General features: G+C 42.7%; 1 protein-coding gene across 1 annotated transcript in view; it reads left to right on the plus strand.

Annotated features, from left to right (window-relative positions):
• The first annotated feature begins 6555 nt into the window (after positions 1 to 6555).
• The window catches only part of IPO5 (importin 5), a 52261-nt gene continuing 39183 nt past the window's right edge, over positions 6556 to 19633 (plus strand). Inside the window, exons 1-6 of the mRNA XM_072994675.2 lie at positions 6556 to 6786; positions 10672 to 10752; positions 13077 to 13269; positions 15021 to 15123; positions 15559 to 15655; positions 18213 to 18317. Of these exons, the coding sequence (XP_072850776.2) occupies positions 6694 to 6786; positions 10672 to 10752; positions 13077 to 13269; positions 15021 to 15123; positions 15559 to 15655; positions 18213 to 18317 (672 nt within the window). The 5' untranslated portion in view covers positions 6556 to 6693. The remainder of the gene's footprint in view (positions 6787 to 10671; positions 10753 to 13076; positions 13270 to 15020; positions 15124 to 15558; positions 15656 to 18212; positions 18318 to 19633) is intronic.

The following is a 19633-nucleotide window of genomic DNA, read 5'->3' on the forward strand; positions in this document are numbered from 1 at the left end:
TATCAAGTCCCTCTCTGACTCACACCTCATTCACTCCCCCTTAAATACCCTAGCTCCACCCTCTTATGTCCCACCTCCCGTCATGCTATTGGCAGATGACAAACAACCATAGCAATGATGGGCAGATGACATCACCGTTACTGTAACACAGACAACCTTCCTAACATATTTTACCAACTGAACACATAAGATATAAAATATTTATATCACCCTGCTCTACAGCAATCACCCGTGTACCCTTGCATCGTACTGTTTAGAAAATATACCCTTAGATGTTAATTTTTATATATTTAGTGGTTTAACCAGAATTCTTACACATAATCAAAAGGTCAATATTGAATCAATACAATCTTTTAATTGGTATCAATAATGAATATCAACCATTACATTTACTTTTACCCTACTTTGTGGGCTAAACACACTACAATATTCTGCTATGGTGAAATTAGCATAGATAAAATATCTATTACATATTTTATGGTGTAAAATCTGAACCTTTTAGAACTTTCAGAATAGGTAAATACTTTTTAGGACTTGGACTAAGTAGCTATTTATTGGCACCACAGAGAATTACTTCATGATAGAAATATTTCAGTCAATGTAAACAGATAGAGAACAGAAGCAGAAAAGCTTAGCCACACCAAAATACATATAACAATGCACAAACAAAGAATCACAGACTGTTATAATCTGATTAAGTAATCCAATGAAAATTCCTTCTGCAAGAATCTCCCACATGTGCTCCCTACCTCCAACCCAACACTTTCCTCCTGCCTTAGACCAACAGAACTACTTTTTTTCCCAAGACTGAAACTCAGTTCCCCTTGATAATTTGTCCAGTCGTGTCCGACTCTAGGCGACGGTGCTCATCTCTGTTTCCAACCCATTGAGCTAGCGTTTGTCTGCAGACAATCCTCCGTGATCACGTGGCCAGCGTGACTAGACATGGAACGCTGTTTACCTTCCCACCGAGGTGGTACCTATTTATCTACTCGCATTTTTGCATTTTGCATGCTTTTGAACCGCTAGGTTGGCGGGAGCTGGGACAATCGACGGGGGCTCACTCTTTCACGTGGATTCGATCTTACGACTGCAGGTCTTATGACCTTGCAGCACAGAGGCTTCAGCAGTTTAACCCGCAGTGCCACCACGTCCCTAAGTCGAAACTCAGTTCATTCCACCTTAAAAGAATAAACATGGGTAGGAATTGTTCAATTAGAGCAGCAGCAGTCGTGGTGGAAACATTTCTCATGCGGAATATCTAGTAGAGACTATGTTCTACTAGAATTCTTGATTTCAAAGGAAACTAAAACAGAGTTGTAACCACACATATATGATGGATTTTTAAGAAGACAATTTTCATAAACTCAGAGCAAAGAAAAGTAAGGTCCCATGGCAGGAGATCCTAACAAGAAAAGGAGTCCAAGAAGGGTGGGAGCTTCTAAAACAAGGAAATTCTAAAGGCACAACTACAAACAAATCCAACAAGAAAATAAGGTGGGAGAGAGAGAAAAGAAAAGCCAGGAAAGCTCGGAGAGGACCTGAAAACATAAAAGGGACACATATAGGAAGTGGAAAGAAGGCCAGGCCACAAAAGAAGATTACAGACAAGTAGCAAAGAATTGCAGGGATGTCATTAGGATTGCAAAAACTGAGAATGAGCTGAAGTTAGCTAGAGACACTAAAAGTGACAAAAAGCATTTTTCAGGTACATTGGTGCCTCGCTTGACGTCATCAATTCGTTCCAGCAAAATCACTGTAGAGCGAAAACATCGTAAAGCAAAATTAAAAAGCCAATTAAAATGCACTGAAAACCATTCAATGGGTTCCAATGGGCTGAATACCTGCTTGTCCAGCAAAGATCCTCCATATGGCGGTCATTTTCGGGTGCCTGATAAGCGAAAAATGCCTCCTAAAAACAGTGGGGAGCCATTTTGAACAGCCGGTGGCCATTTTGAAACCCCAACAATCAGCTGTTTTGATCGTCGTAATACGAAGAATGGTTCCCGAAGCAGGGAACTGATTGTCGCAAAGCGAAAAAACCCATTAAAACATTGTTTTAAGATCGCAATTGTGGTTGCAAATTGTCGTGAAGCAGATTCGTCGTTATATGGGGTAATTGTAAAGCAGGGCACGACTGTATGTATGTAGCAAAAGAGAAAGAAAAGAAATAGTGGCTCACGTACTCAATGTAGATGGAAAAATGGTAACAGATGACGCAGACTGCAAAAAAATAAATAAATAAACAAATCCAAAAATAAACATTGGAGCAAGTCCCATGCTGGGACTGCATAAAACACACACACATACACACCAAAAAACAAAACAACACAGAAACATAAACCCCCCAGCCCAAACCTACCCTCCAAACCCCATCCAGAACAATTTTTTTTAAAAAGGAGCACCTTACCCATCCGAAGCCTCTGAAGCCTCCCGGGGGTCCCCCACCGCCGCATTTGCTGCCAGCCTCCCTCAACAGGTCATCCAACAGTGCGACCAATGCCATTTCTGTACCATGGCGTGGCCTGAAACCCGATTGGAACGGATCCAGGGCATGTTTCATCCAAATGAGCCTGAAGCTGATCGGCCACCACCCTCTCCACCACTTTGCTAATGAAAGAAATGTTGGCAACGAGCCTATAATTGCCAATTTCGTCCGCCGCCAAACTAGGTTTCTTCCTTATGGGCCTAATGAGTGTCTCCTTGAGGGCAAGGGGTACCCTGCCCTCAAGGAAAGACCCATTAATTATTGCTGTGGCCCATTCAATTGTTATAGGCCTGGCTGCCTTGATTAGCCAGGCCGGGCAAGGGTCAAGGGATGAGGTGGTGGCCCAACAGCAATCAAGCACTTTGTCCACAATATCAAGCACTTTGTCAACAGGTTGAAAGAGATCAATAATCACCGGTCAAGGCGGAGCACTGGACATCTCTGCTCGATCCACTGTATCCAAAAAAGGAGAGAGGTCCCGTCGAATGGCCTCCACTTTAGATTTTTAAAATACTGCAAATTGGTCTGGTGAAATACTAGAGGGAGGCCCATCATGCACTATAGCAGTGGTTCTTAACCTTTTTGAAAGAAACGCCCCCTTGAGCCATTGAAGAAGTTATCATCGCCCCCCTCCCCACGGTGATATCTTATTTATTTATTTATTTATTTATTTATTTATTTATTTATTTATTTATTTATTTATTTATTTATTTATTTATTTATTTATTTATTTATTTATTTATTTAAGACACTTAAATCCAATGACTGCTGAAAACAAAATTCAATTCCAAGAAAATGAAATACTCCCAAAAAGTAACATTTAGTTATTTAGTTGTAAGCGAATTTTAAGACGCAAAAAGAAATATAAAAAGGGCATAAAAACAAACCGCAATGCAGGAACTAAAAATTTCAAGACAAAAACTCTGAAACTAAATTAAGATTGGAGGAAAATATATATTCATGCACACTGTAAAAAGGCTGCAGCCATCTTCACATGTTTAGCTTGCTCCAACGCCCCCCTACTGCCCCCCTTCTGCTCCAGCGCCCCCACACCGCCCCTTTTCGTTCTACTGCCCCCCTGAAAAATGAAATCGCCCCCTGGGGTTCATTATCGCCCACGTTAAGAACCACTGCACTATAGGTCACGCACTATATGGAAAAGCTCCACCTCTGGTTTGAAGCTTTGCTTATCCAGTTAGCAAGATGTACTCGGCTAGCAGCCTTTACCTTAGCATGGTAAAGGTTAGTTGCGACCTTGACAGCTATCCAATTATCATCTGTCGGGTTCTTTCTCCACTTGCGCTCTAGCCATCTCCTAAATTGCTTCCTTGCTCATAGGTCCTGATTAAACCAGGGTGCAGGCCGAGCTCTGCATTGGAGAGGGTGTTTAGGAGCAATCGTGTCTACAGCCCTGCTGGTGGCAGTATACCAGCCATCCACCAGAGCCTCAACAGGAACACCAGCCAGATCAGCCGAAATCCCTCTCATGGAATCCTATGGGATTCAATAGCCTTTGAGGGTGGACCATAGAAATAGGTCCATGCTCCCTGCAAGGGGGGAGAGCCACTGAAAGATTACATTTCATTAGGTGGTGATCTGACCATGACGAAGGGACTGACACAAGGTCAGTCACCATCAGACCACACTCACTCCAATTTGTGGAAGAAACCAGGTCTAGCATATGACCACCCATGTGGGTGAGGCCCCAGAATGCTGAGCCTCCCTTTTCCTAACCATTGGGGCAAAAGCCTCTTCGCCACTAACAGTTAGCAAATTTAAATTTCCCACACTTTTCCCCTGCCTTTTTTCGTTCGTATCATGAAGCACCGTTCGCAAGTAGAAGCAAAATTTTGTGAACAGAGCTGTTTGTAAGTTGGATTGTTCGTAGGTAGGGACATTCATAAGTAGAGTACACTGTACTGTACTTGGAATGCTGCCATACAGGAGGGGCTCCTTGTCTCCTTGTTTGACTCTTGGTTCTGTTGCTGCTTTTGGATTGTTGACATTTGGTTTAAATACTCCCTCTTTGGACGTGACGCTATCTAGGACTCAACTTTTCTATTTTTCCAGGCTCTACTCTGACTGGAATGTAGTAACTTTCCAGAACACAAGAGTTCTAAAAAGCAAGATATATGGTGCCTCTTACTTTGGACTATAATTTCAATTGGGCCCTGAAGTACGCTCAGTATTTGAAGATTATTGTAGCTGTCATCCAAAACAGGGTTATTCTGTTTATACCTGCAGTACATTGAATGTGGATTTGACCTCCTGCAATCCAGTGGCAAGAATAGTTGATTATGTACTGTAAACTACATTTGCAAAGTCTTGGATGAGCTTTGAGAAAAGCAGTGTTGCAGTGTCTCTTTCGGCTGGTGTAGTCCAAAAAGTAAATTTTATTCCTTAGTTCAGTGCAGCCCACCACAGTGAAACAAAATAACAGCTTAGTGCAATGAGGTTTTAGGAAACATTTATATTGAGGTTGTGGCGCTGTGGGTTAAACTGCAGAAGCCTCTGCGCTGCAAGGTCAGAAGACCAGCAGTCATAAGATCGAATCCACGTGATGGAGTGAGCTCCCGTCGCTTTGTCCCAGCTCCTCGCCAACCTAGCAGTTCGAAAGCATGCAAAATGCAAGTAGATAAATAGGTAACAGTGTTCCGTGTCTTGTTGCTCTGGCCACATGACCATGGAAACTGTCTTCAGACGAACGCTGGCTCTATGGCTTGGAAACAGCGATGAGCACTGTGCCCTAGAGCCGGACTCGACTGGACTAAATGTCAAGGGGAACCTTTACCTATATTGAGGAAAATGAAACCAAAATAAGAGTATCATATTCCACCAGCACTTGTTGATACAGTGGGGAAGTCCAATAGGGCAAAGAGAACTGTCAGGGTATTTCCTAGTTTGAATTTTAAGCATCCAGTGTGTATCTCTGGAAAGAAGACACACGTCTTGTGTTTACCCTGACTTCTACAATCCCCTTGCAAATTTTTCTGCAGATCAGAGGACATTAGCAAACTTCTTATGGATGATGGACAGAACATTAATAAATACTGTAGACAGTAAAAGGCTACAATCATATGTGAAAAGTGCTACCAAAAATCCCTATGGCAAAATGTCATCATTCCGTTAGTTGTATGCACCACTAATACACGTGACTGTTTCCCTTGGTTCCCCCTTTCCCACGTTAACCCCCAAATAACCTATAATACAAATTAGGCTAAGAGGTATTCAATGACCCAAGGACACCAAAAGATTTTACCACGGGTCTGTATGGCGTTGGCAGTCTGTTATTGCATAAATGTCACCAAGGCTAAAATATGTCGCTAGAAAAACAATGCAGCGATGAAGGTGCTTGACGTGCATACACTGCCACCAAATCTGCACAAGATTTGCAACTAAGGGCGCAGGATTTGGTGCACTGATCGCCCGAAGAAAGGGTGAGTCGCTAGAGTGCGTCAGTATTTTAAAAGCCGTCTCAGGGAACACTCCAAAGAGCATCGCCCTCCATGCGTTGCTCCACCTCCAAAACTCAGTGGGCCTCCGAAAGACCCCCGATTTCGTGTGACGTCACGAAAGAGAAAAAGCAGCCGCTCCTATTTCCCCCTTTTTCTTCTCCCCGCCCGACCCTAGTGATCGGAGCCATGGCGCGCGCGTACAGGCTCACGCGCTCCCTCCCATTACGTGCACCGACCCACTCCTCCAGCAGGACGCCGCCGTACAATCTCCCGCGTTTTCTCTCCCCTCCTCCTTTCTCAGCCGAGAGAGAAGCGTGTGTGTGTGTTTTTTTTTCCCGCCCAGCCAAAGAGCGGCTGTCAGGCCCTCCGACCAATGGGAGGCTCCGCTCCCCTCCTAAGCCCGGCCTCGTTTCCCTCCCTGAGGAAGCGGGAGTACCTTCTCCCCCTCCCGCAGCCGAGGGAAGTGACTTCACAATGGAGTGCCCCCCCACCCTGTCATAAAGACTGGGCGATCCCCGCCAATCGCAGAAGAGCGGCTTTTCCCCTCGCAGCCAATGAGGGGGCAGGAGGCCGGCGCCGGCAGGCGGGGTCAGCCTTGTCAGGAGGGTGGGAAGACAAGTGACAAGAGCGCGGCGGCAGCGGCGGCGGCTCCGCCTCCCTTTGGTCGGTGCGCGGCCTGGAGGAGTCGCCTCCTCCTCCTCCTCCTCCTCCTCCCGGCCCGGCTGGCTGGCCTCTGTCTCTTTGGCAGCCATGGCGGCGGCAGCGGAGCAAGAGCAGCAGCAGTTCTACCTTCTCCTCGGCAACCTGCTCAGCCCGGACAATGTGATCCGCAAACAGGCAGAGGTGACTCGGCGGCTCCGCGCTTCTTCTTCTTCTTTCGCCCTCCCTCAAGCCCCGTCCCGGCTCCAGCCACGCGCAGTCCGGAGCCCGGCCTTGCCCTGTCAGCGGCCGCCTTGTGTGTGTCTGTGGGAGGAGGGCGCCCCCCTCCCCCGAACGGGCCCCACGTGCTCTGGCCGGAATCGCCCGGCGGCCGTTAGAACCGTTGGCTGGGCATCCGCGCGCAGGGCTGGCCCGTTCGGAAGGCAACCGCCGCCTCCTTCCCGCCCGCCGCTCTCGCCGGCTTCTCCTTCCCGGTTGCTGATCGGCGCCTCTCTTTCCCCCACCCGCCGCCTTTCACGTGTTTGGCTCTCGGCGCCGAAGCCCTTTCTCCTTGTGTGTGTGTGCGAGAGACCGACAGAGAGAGAAAGGCCCTGAGTGGCTTCGCTCCTGCCTACCCGGGGAAAGCCCTGATCGTTTTCTTTGTCCCGTGGCTGTAATTTCCAGCCCCCCTCCCGGGTCACTGGGAAGTGCCTTCTCTCACACGCGCACTCCTTGTCGCTGATAACCTCTCTTCACCTCATCCCCCTCCCTTCTTCCAGGTTTACCTTTCCCCGGATCATCTGCCTCAGCCCCTAATCCCTTTGTAGAGCTAGCGACCCAAAGCCCTGATGCCTTTATGGCCTGCATCAGGTATTGCCAAATACAAAGGAAGGGTGAGATTCCTTCTTGGAAAATGTTCAGAAGGTACACTCCTGACCCTTTTCCGATTAAATTCATAGGAACAAATGAGGAACGGAAGAGCGTTTCACTGATGGTTGGGCTGTAGTTTTGAGTAGTTTGCAATGCATTAATAGTGTGCTCATTACTCCATTTATCTATGTAGAGGTGGAGAGCCATAGTGCTGATGGATTAAAAAGCATGAATAGTTCTGTCTTGATTGATGCTTTGGCAGTATCAGTAACGCTTGTGTATGTGTGTGTATGCATATGCATGTATGTGCTACATTTCAGAATTCTAAATTCTCCAAGGAAAGGGGTTCAATCTGTCTGGTAAAACTCTGGGTTAGATTTATTGGGGAGAGGGGATGAATCCCGAAGATTTTGCAGCCAGAATTCAATTTGCTGTGATTGATGCAATGTAAATTCTTCTGAAAATTTAGGGGGTCTTGTCTGAACTTTGGAATAATACTATGCCTAAAATGCAAAATGTCTTTAGTATTCAATATAGTACTGAAGTGATACTTTCATCTTTGCTTTATTCTATGCTTTTTATAATAATTTGAAATTCAGAACTACAAGATTTCCCAGTAATTAGTAAATTGGGAAAATGCTTCCCCCACCCACCCACAGGGGTGCTTTACATTCTTTATTGTAAAAACCTAGTGGGAAATCTCTGTTCCATTGAAATTAATGCCAGTGTCTGGCTTAGCATTTTCTCATTGGATAGCTGTACTGAAGCTTTTATCATTTCATCACTCCAACGGTCAGCAGAGTTCAGCACATTGTTTCATTATGAAGAGTTGTATAAAAAGCTGTTCCCTGTACAGTATTCTAATGTAAAACAATGCAGTGTGATTATTTTTCTTTCTGTAACTGACACATGTTATCCAAATAAGAGGTGAAGACTGTACTTACTGATACAATCATTTTTAAGCACTGTAAAGCCTCATGGCATACATATGAATGTTCTAATGTGTGAATGAGAGAGGAGGCCAATAGCAAATTTGAGCATATTAGTCTTCTGAGCCACAAGTAATGTGGTCAAGTCCTGAGACCCTTTGTTAAAAGGAGAAGGAATGGCTAAGTGGTGCATCATAAGGAAATTACATCACTTGTATGCAAAATAAGGTAATGACTGATGGGCATATTGCCCAATTGTGATAGTAAACAGTTTCTGCTGTGTTGTAGTAACTTGGATATTTTGCAGATGAGCTGTTCAAACATTCTTATTCACACAGTATACGTTTGAAGGCCAATTCATGACACAGAGAATAAGCATATTGTCTTTATGTCCTTGACAGCTTCCCAGAACCATATATTGTAGTAGTTCCTACCTACTGCCTTGTAGTTTTAAGCTCACAAACCTGAGGAGAACTTTTGGTACAGCGAAACCGAGGAAGTCCAGATTGGTAGAAACTGAGGGAGTCCAGATTGGTAAAGAAGCAACGGCCAAAAAATAATAGCAGTCAAGTGATACTGTTGAAGCTTATGCATGTCCATTGAGAGAGGAAGATCTCTGCCCTTTTTGACACTGGGAGATGGTAATGCTAGAGTCAGCAGTAACTGGTGCAAACTCTTGATCGCTGGAAAAATAATTGCCTTGACAATCAGCAGGGGCAACTATCTACTCAGCACCATCCACTTACAGCATACTGCCTGGCTTATACTGTACCACCAGAAAGCAATCAAACTGTCTCTTGTCCCTATTATGACACGTAATATCTGGCAGCAGGTATTCCCAGTGAACACCAACCCACTAGTGCTGCTAAGTATGAATGAAGAACTGATAAATAGTAACTACCTGTGAATTTATCAGACAATAATAGAGTATCATTAGTTCTTGCAGTTTTCAGTAAATATTATAGATGTGACAAGCACTGATGGTAGTGTTTTACTTACACTGTTAGATACTCATATCCAGATGGGTTGACAAGATTTGTCTTGAGTTCTATTTAACTTCAAAAACCTCCACACCCATTCTTAACCAGATTGGTCTTTTTAGTATTCATTCTCTTCTGTCCTAGAGAGATATCTGTTAATGCTGTGCTTTTTGATCATGAAGATAACAATGTTAACATCACTGTTGCTTATTCTAAAATAAATATTAGCTTTTATTAGCAGCAAGGAATATTAGGAATTATTTTTATTAACACTTCTAGGCACTGTAAAATGCCAGAATTTTCATTCACCCAGTCATTTTTACTCTAAGGAACTTCAAGAATAATAGATGGTACTTCATAGGTTGTACTTTGTAGGCTTCAGAGTTAAGAGTATGATAAGCACTGATCACTTCTGTAGACACGTAGTGGATTTTTCATACTCTAGAGTGAAACTAACTTTCAGACTTAACTTAAAATTGCCTATTTAAACTGTGAAATCAACAAGATTCTGATCAATCGGACAAGCAGGCCTATCTGTACTCCCAGACAGCCATTGCTTTCCTCAGCATCTTCTAATCAGGGAAGCAGTTGTGTGCACAACAGACAGAAATGTGTAAGCAACCAGGGGAGAGCAGGTGCGCAACTGCTCTTATCCACACAGTTTTGTTTTGGTGTTTTAACTACTATTACACATATCTGGTTAGTTCATCAGTGGAAGTTTGACTGGGTTAACATGAAAAAAAAGAGAGTGACATAAGAATAACATGACATAAGAATGTTATGTGCATTTTTTTTCTAGGTTAGAAGAAAGCCATTGTCTTCATAGTCATTAAAAGCTTCTCTTGATGATTAATGGATATTGGCCTGGTTATAACCTGTATGGTTTGGCTTTTGGGATTGCAAAATATTTTGAAACTCTGTCCAAACAAAACAAAAAGAAACAACACAAATATTAGCTTTTATGGATGTATCCATTTTTTCAGACACTGTTTGAAGTACAGGATTGCACCTTTGAGTAAAAGAACCTCAACACAAGCATTTATTTCCAGCTGTGATGGTGTTATATTCTCAATACCAGTTGCTGGAGAAGAATAATGAGAAAAGTTGATTGCCCTCAGGTTCTGTATCTCCGCAGGTATCTGGTCGGTCATGAATGGGAACAAAATACTGTACCGTAATGGACTTTGTTCGGGTCTGGCACAGTTTTTTCTTCTTCTTAAGAATGGGTCTCTTAGAGCATAATGTGGGGTAGGTGAAGCCTTGATGTCTCATTTTTAGTGGTAACCTATATCTGTTCTTTTCTTTCATAGGAAACATATGAGAACATACCAGGCCAATCTAAGATTACATTCCTTCTACAAGCTGTCCGGAATACTACTGTTGCTGAAGAAGTATGTTTTTCCCCCCTTAGGCAATCTCTAATAATGCTATAAAATATAAGATAAGACAGTATCAGCTGCAGCATTGTTTTATGTTGTACTAAAATTGTTAGAATTCTGATTAATTCTATCAGCTGGAATTAGCCACTAAGAATATATTACTAGAATTATTTCTAGATTTAACAACACTGATCAAGATGCTGTTTCCCTACAGTAAATTTACAGGTGTAATACTAAACCATAGCTTAGTTTTACAAGAAAAAACAGACACAAATGGCTGGTGTACTCCCTCCTCCCCAACAAATGGGCCAAAGTCCTATTGCTTAAAGTAGTAAATTGAACTAGAGTAGACCTATTTGGTGAATCAATTTCGCCATAAGTTCTGTTCATTCATGTGAGCCTATTTTAGCTGTGACTTACATAGTACTGTCATAACTAGCATAGACCTATTTTGATGAGTGGAACCTATGGAGGAATTGATTCACAACTTACTATGCCAAGCAACTGGATTTCAGCTGTATGACTTTCTGTTTCCGGTTTATTTCCATTTTTGTCTTAAATCAAGATAATGAACCATAACTCAAATAGTCCTAGTGACTTGGATTCTGACTTTCCATCTGTGAATAAAACTAGGTGTTCCCTCCCACTTTTTTCTGCTGTCCCTCGTATTCCCTGAATATCTGATCCTACAAATAGAGACTTTTGAAAATGGTGTCACATACAGTGGTGCCTTGCAAGACAAAAGTAATTCGTTCTGCGAGTTGCGCTGCCTTGCGAAATTTTCATCTTGTGAAAAGCGGTTTCCCATAGGAATGCATTGCAATGCATTCCTATGGGAACCTTGCAAGACGAATGAATTATTTTTGTCTTGTGAAGCATTGGTCTTGCGAAAAACATTCATCTTGTGAAGCATGGCCATAGAAGAAGCCGTCTTGTGAGGCACCATAGGAATCGCAAAAACCATTCATCTTGCAGGTTTTTCATCCTGCGAGGCGTTCGTCTTGTGAGGCACCACTGTATAGTGCAGAGAACTAGAGATGAAGGGATAGGTTGGTAGAGGAAAAGGTTCTGGTACCTGCATGAATGGAAAAACAGGAGAATCCAAAGTATTGTGCTTTTAGTGAAATTGTGAACCCTTCACTTAAATAGCTCTTTCAATTCAGAAAAGCTTTAGCACATGGAATTTGTTGAGTGAAGTTTACAGGAGATGCTAATAGGAAACACTCTAATAAAAAGTGTCTGTGTCTGTCTTTCTTCATTATGTCTTGGGATTTCTGCATTTTAGCCTGAATAGGTGTGTGCTGTCAAGTCAATTCTGACTTATGGTTACCCTTTCCAGGGTTTTCTAGGTAGAGAGTATTCAGAAGTGGTTTACCATTCCCTTCTTCTGAGGGCATCTTGGGGCTGTGCAGCTTGCCCAAGGCTACATAGGCTAGCTCTTCTGGGATGCACAGTGGGAAACTGAACTCTCAACCTGTGGCTCTGCAGCAAGATACCCAACTCACTGAATGATCTTGAAACTTCTGCTGTTCAAACCTGTTAGCTATTGATTGTGTGTTTGGTTGTTGCTTTCTTTACTAATTTATTAACTGTTATGGAGAAGCATAAAGAAACAATAAATAATAATAATTCATTAGTATGTAAATTTGTTCACGTTGTCATATGCAAAAAATAGTACCAATTTAGCAGTATCGATATGAACAATATCTCTTCTGCCATAGATATCAGAAGAGTGATGATCATATCTTATATGTCCATCCTCAGTTGTTTAGATTGTAAAATACATAGAATATTTGTGTATGACATTTATGTTAGCAGAAGTTGCAAAATAAAATAAACCTGTTGCACTTCTGTTACTTTTCCCTAAGAGATTTAAGTGAGTTCACTTATTTAACATGTAAATTAATGTTTATGTGTGCTTTAATATACACTTAATTTATATCCCATTTATCTTATCTCTTGAGGCCATCATGAAGGTGGATTACAGATTCTTCACAAGAGATATTTCAATGTCCATTTTGATCTGTTGCAGAATACTTTATCCATAATTCGCAAAATCTCTTTACCAACTGCTTCTAAGTTTAGAGTTCTTCCATCATAGAGTCAGTTGCTTTGTTTAGTTCTTGTATCATCTGTGGAGTGAAATAGTGGTGCGGTAAATAGCTATATGATTAAAGATGCCAAAAATAAGTTTGGCAGAGTCAGAACTTCGGCTCATTGTCTAGATTTTTGTGTACAACGACATAGAAAATAAAATTACAAAGAATTGAACTGCAGTATATTGTTTTAGAATTGTTTCCCCCACCAAACTTCCTAATGTATATTTGTTTTAATAGGCTAGACAAATGGCTGCCGTGCTCCTACGAAGACTTCTGTCAGCTTCTTTTGAAGAGGTTTATCCAACCCTACCCCCTGAAGTTCAGGCTGCCATCAAAAGTGAACTGCTCTTAATTATTCAGTTGGAGACACAATCTAGTATGAGGAGAAAAATCTGTGATATTGTAGCTGAATTGGCCAGAAATCTAATAGGTACACAGGATTATTTGTATTTCTCAGTTGTGCTCTCTGCCATAACATGACTGATGTAATATACAGCATAATGTAACAATAAATACAGTAGGACCCCTGTATCCACTTTTTCAGTTACTGTGGTATCGCTTAACTGTGGTTGACTGCAGTCCAAAATAAAGGGAAGCTCCTTCATACTCTTCTCTGTCTGCCTGTTCAGGCCATGGAGTGGTGATCATTTTAAGGGATGGAACTGAGTCAAAGTGTTTTCTTCAGTGGGAGAGCACTCCTCAGCATCTTGCCTTCTGCCGGCTTGTCTCGCCACAAACCAACAGCAGCACCTGTTGCTTTCACTCAAGTCCTGATGCATTAATGTGGAATGTGACGCATCAGCCACAATGGGCCAGAAAAGAGACAGTGGAGGCAAATGGCATCTGCACATTGAATGACATCCTCACACCGCACTCATTCATCATAAAAGCAGAGGGCCCAACAGCCTTTGCTTCTGAGCTCACCACTGCAATGTTTGCTAGTATCCACAGTTTCAGACATCTGCAGGGGATTTGAAATATTTTACCTTTGGATACATGGCTCCTCCTGTAATAAGCTGTACCAGTAAAGAAAGTTTTTTTAAAAAAGGGAAAACATCATGAAGAATCCAGAAGAGTGCCAATATCTGTCTGGACCATGTTAAACTTGTTTTAATCAGCAATTTCTATTGTATTGTAATGCTCAAGTCTGTTAACCGCCTTGGGACAGTGATATAAACATATTTTAAATAACTTAAATAAAAAGCTATGAAAGAGGATGCCATGTGGATTATTCTGGAATATTAATGCAACTGCAGAAATACCTATTCTGCTTCCTCACTAATCCTTGCCTGATACAGGGATGGAACACAAAACAAGATATCCTTAGTGCATTTGAGTGACCTGGAAACTCCAGGCTGCTGCCTCTTTGTATTTCTGAATATTATTGTCCTGCTAATCTTCATGGAATTTAGTGCTTTGATTGTGCTGTTATGTTCAATTCTATAGTTGAAAGAAAGCTGTAACATAGAAAATGGAGTGATAACAAATCTTTTAATGGCCATTTCACATTTTTAGGAAGCACTGCATAAGCTTAAGGACTGCAGCAGTCCATATAACCCTTGCATATTGCGATAAGTATATGGCTTTTCATGTTAACTTACCTAGCCAAGCCATCTTCGTCTATGACTGCTTTGGTCCTGTAAAGTGATCCTTTCCCAAATACTAGGGTTACCAGAACTTTACCAGTGATACTTGGTTTCTTTTAAAAAGGTGATGCTTCAATAAAAAAACATGCCTTCATCACATAAACAGGCAGTGATTTTACTGTATTGCTGCCCCACAGGACCTTTTGCATACCCTCTTGCACCTGCTGCAGTAGGTGGGAGTCTAGCTTTGCCTCACAGCAGAATAAAAGATTATTGAAATTTTAAGGAGAGGATGGTGGTGCGATGATTAAAATTTCTGGCAACTATACAAGGGTATGAAGCATTTAAAGTATAGAAAGCTGTCTTGTGTTCAGGAGAATCCAGAGCTTAACATGCTGTGAAACTAGGCAGTCATTTCCCTTTAAGAATACTGTCCCTTGATGCAAATTTTGTCACTGAACATCAGGAGATCGCTCCAGAAAAAAATCAGTTCTTTTATGATTCAGTTAAATACAATGGTTTCATGCTGGTTTTAATCTGTCAAGGAATTGTTTTGAAAATTGGTTTCTGAATGCTCCTTTTCTGTTTTCTCTAGATGAGGATGGTAATAATCAGTGGCCAGAAGGCCTGAAGTTTTTATTTGACTCAGTCAGCTCTCAAGACGTTGGATTGCGTGAAGCTGCACTACATATCTTCTGGTATGGCATTACTCCTAAATGAGTGAATGGTGTAGTTCAGGTCGCAACACAAGTACTGTTAGATTGTATATATAAGGTCACTGGTCTTAGAAATCCTTGCTTAACAATTAGCTTTTAAAATGGGGTCTGGAGGAACCTTCTGGGGTAATTTGAAGAGATTATTCGGAGTTCTTAGTTGAGATGAGTAGTTTTGCTCAGGCATCCACAGGTGGGTTTAGACTAGTATGCTATAGCAATTCATGACCATGTTTCAGTTTAGTTTTCACCTTGCTGGAGATCTTTTATCAATTCACGGGACTGTGGAAGGCAGGTTGACATGAAACATGTTCCCTGAACATAGAGAAATGCAATTTTTAAAATACAATATCTTGCATGTATGTAATTCTAAAGTCTACAGTATGCTTTAAAGTACATGTTATGTTATTGCCTATATAGGAACTTCCCTGGAATTTTTGGAAATCAGCAGCAGCATTATTTGGAGGTTATCAAACGAATGTTGGTACAGTGTATGCAGGATCAGGAGAACCCAACAGTAAGAAAAAATCTGTTTTGTTTTGTCTAAGAACACAATCTGACTAAATTTGTACAAGAAAACTTGGTTTAATGGTGGAATATTTACTGCTCTAGGGGACTAAATACCCGAAATGAAAATCTGCAGCCATAGTTGAATAATTTACACTATTAACCTTAGAATATTGAGTTGCCTGCTTTGCGGTAAGGGCAGTTTCAGAAGCCAGTTCTGGAAAACTGTTGTGACACTTTGGCTGCTGGCCTGCAGTGTTCCCAGGATTCTCTCTTACTCTCTGTTCTAATCAATGTAGGTATGAAATAAGTGAGAACATCACGGATTTGGAGCATTGCTATCCATATGTTGGTAATACCCAACTGTGTCCCCTTTTATCCAGAGCTGGGAAAGCTAGACAAGCTTTGATTCTGTGTCTGATATTGATCATAGACCTAGTTGGTTTAAAACAATGAGACAACCCAGGCAGATCAAGGAATAGGGATTCAAATTGGCTTGAATGGAGTTGTCCTGTCCTTTCTGGGTTTGCTGTATATACACCTAGATCAGAGGTGTCAATCTCAATTTCATCTTGGGCTGCATTGGCATTATGGTTGCCCTCAAAGGTCCGGTTGTATCTGTAAGACTATATAAATGTATCCACTCTTTATAGCTATACTATAAAGAGTGTGAGCTCAGTGGTACATTCTTATGTTACACTTGCTTTTAAATAAGCATGGGCAACCCTTTCAAGAATCAGTCCTCACAGAAATAAAACAGCATTTTTTTCTTTTTCTTATTGCCCAAATGGTTCCATAACTGTTCTCAGAACAGAGCAGCAGAAAGAGACAGATCTTGAAAAACCAGAATTGTTTAAAAAAAAAAAGTTTCTACCAAGATGATTCTGATGTTGCCTGGGCCTCAGGATCACGGTCCACAGAGGGCGCAAGGAGGTGAGCCATGCTTGCGCCATGTTGCATGGCGGCAGCGTTTCCTCCTCCTCCGTCCTTAGAGGGTGGGTGGATCAGAGCCCTGGAGGAGATGAACCTGAGGCACTCAACGGCCAGGCAATCCAAGCTGGACATGCCGCCTGGAGGGTGCAGGGATGGCGGAGATCTGCATCTCTCCGCATGCCTGTGCGCCCCTGAGGGTGTGCCTGTCCTCAATGGGTGGATGGAGAGGCCACAGGGGGAGGCATGTGGATCTCCTGGCGGGGCTTGAGATCGGGTTTGTTAGTCTGCCTCCTGGCTCACCACCCTGCCCCGGCCAGTCCTGGCACAATGTAGAGGAGGGAGAGGAAGGCAACACTGCCGCCACCGCCCCCCCATCTCTGCCCAGCCTAGGCGCACCTCTCGCCCTCCCAGCTAGCTAGGCCTCACCTAGCTAGGGCACATTGGGAGATAGGAGAGGAAAAGGGAGGAGAGACAGGAGCATGCTGACAGGAGGTGGAACGTCACTTGCCGCTCACCTCCTGCTTGCCGCTTATCTGTTCCAGCGGCCTGGTCCTTACAAGGCCATGTACCGGGTTGGAGAACCCTGGTATTCTGCACAGTAGCAGGGGACCCGGACCCTGCAACACTGTGAGGGGCCACATGAAACAGCCTGGCGGGCCAGATTCGTCCCGCAGGCCTTGGGTTTGACACATATGACCTAGATCAAACCTGTGAGTTGGAGGCCTGGGCTTCAGTGGGTATGAGGAATGTTTCTGCATAGCTAAGACTAGTTCCCTAAATGTTGATGTGCTGTAGCACATTCTTTGTGGGACTGACCTTAAAGAGTGTTAAGCCAGTTTAGAATCCCCTAGCCACTCTGTTGCCTAAGGGTAGCTGTAGGGTGCAGATCTTTTCCATGTTGCAGCAGCTTCACTGACTGCTTTTCTGAGAACAGCCCAGGATAATGATTATGGGTTATAAAGCATTATAAAAACATGTCATAGGTTAACTGGAATAGCATGTTCTTACATATCAGATCTTTGATAGAAGCCCTTCATGTTCTGCTGAAGTGTCACATTTACAAAGGACTCAGGTGTACCTTTTAGCGGCTACTCTGGAAGTCTTTGTAAAAAATGGTATGTCTAACCTCTTTTGAACTTGTAACAACAGAAAAATGATTTTTTTCCCAACTGGATACTTTTATCAGTTATTTTGATGTGTTTTATCTGCCTTAAGTTTTTTTTTAGTCTATATTTTATATTTTATGACATGTCTGCTAAATTAAGCACTATTTAGTAGAAAGATGGCATATGAATTTAACAGTGTCAATTCATGGGGGAGGAAAGCTTGCATCCAAGCTCTCAAGCTGTATAGGGAACTCCTGTAGGAAATCACGTAGCTGAGGGACATCAAAGTTCTACAGAGAGCAGAAATTTCCTCCTCAAACTACCTGAAATCTGAAGAAGTTAAAGGTCCCTTCCTAAACAGCCCTACTTGATCTGCACTGAATTTTGTGGGGTGACTGTAACACCCTCATATCACTATCCCAACCTGATATATGTAGGAGGGGAAAGCTGCTTTCTGTGAAGATGTTTGATTTAAAGAGGCTCAAATGTTTGAGAATGTTCTAATGCTAAGATCTGTTTTTTCCTTAGATCAGGACATTATCAGCTAGAGCTGCAGCTGCATTTGTCCTTGCTAATGAGCAAAATCTTCCACTCCTTAAACATTTTGCAGATTTGCTCCCTGGAATCTTGCAGGTAAGGACTGCTCCACTGAGTTGCTTCATGTCAATCTTTTACCGTTACAATTGTGATATCTAAAATGCTTACGAATTTTGCTGTTTTCCATGTCAATAATGCCTGCAGTTCTAGTTTTAGCATCAACAGTAGCTGTAATTATCTAGGGATATGTCATTCTTTTGGTGGGGGGCAGACTCCAATTTGCAGAATTCTCCCTAGGCAGAATTCTGAGAGTTCCACTCTACAGATCCCCATGTACATTCCTCTCACCTATTCTAACACCACCCTTGTTTCCTGTAGTTAATGTACAAAAAATGAAGCTGTTGCTTTCTAGGAGTGGTAATCACATTGCCCTTTAGGCTCTTTAGAGGATGTTTCCAGAAGGACTACCACTCCCAGGAATCACTACAGCAGGTTTGTTGTTGTTGTTGTTGTTGTTGTTGTTGTTGTTGTTGTTGTTGTTGTTGTTGTTGTTTCATATCCACATAATCATGTATATATATTGTGCACATGTTGTTAAGTGCTAGACAGTTGTAAAATATATGTTATTCTTTCACCAAAATATCTCAAACATTACATGGAAAAGGAGGAAACTTTTTTTGTTGTCATATACAAAATCTGCAAATATCTTTATTTAGGTATCACAGTTTTGACTTTGTCTCACAAGATCCTCTGAAAATAAGCATGGGAATAAACTTGAGAACACCCTGCAGCTTTTCAGTTTCCTCAACATAGCTAGTACAAATTGGAAATCATCACAAACTGCTGGTTCGGCAGTTTGTGCCAGTTCATTTTTCAGCTAAACAGGTCTTCGGGGACGTGGTGGCGCTGCGGGCTAAACTGCACAAGCCTGTGCTGCAGGGTCAGAAGACCAAGCAGTCGCAAGATCGAATCCACGCGACAGAGGGAGCTCCCGTTGCTTTGTCCCAGCTCCCGCCAACCTAGCGGTTTGAAAACATGCAAATGCAAGTAGATAAATAGGGACCACCTCGGTGGGAAGGTAACAGCGTTCCATGTCTAAGTCGCACTGGCCATGTGACCACGGAAGATTGTCTTCGGACAAAACGCTGGCTCTATGGCTTGGAAACGGGGATGAGCACCGCCCCCTAGAGTCGAACACGACTGGACAAAAATTGTCAAGGGGAACCTTTACCTTTACCTAAACAGGTCTTCAGTGCTTCCCAGCCCTGCCTCCTCTAGCAAGCACCCACTCAGAGGCAGTGCCCCAGCTTCCCTGCCTCACCCCCTCTGGGTGCTACCTCTGAGTGGGCACCAGCTCAGAAGTATCAAACATGTGTCGCAAACAATGTGTTGCAAACATTGCAGCTAGTTTA

This window comes from Pogona vitticeps, chromosome 3 (assembly GCF_051106095.1).
Source record: "Pogona vitticeps strain Pit_001003342236 chromosome 3, PviZW2.1, whole genome shotgun sequence".
Taxonomy (NCBI): domain Eukaryota; kingdom Metazoa; phylum Chordata; class Lepidosauria; order Squamata; family Agamidae; genus Pogona; species Pogona vitticeps.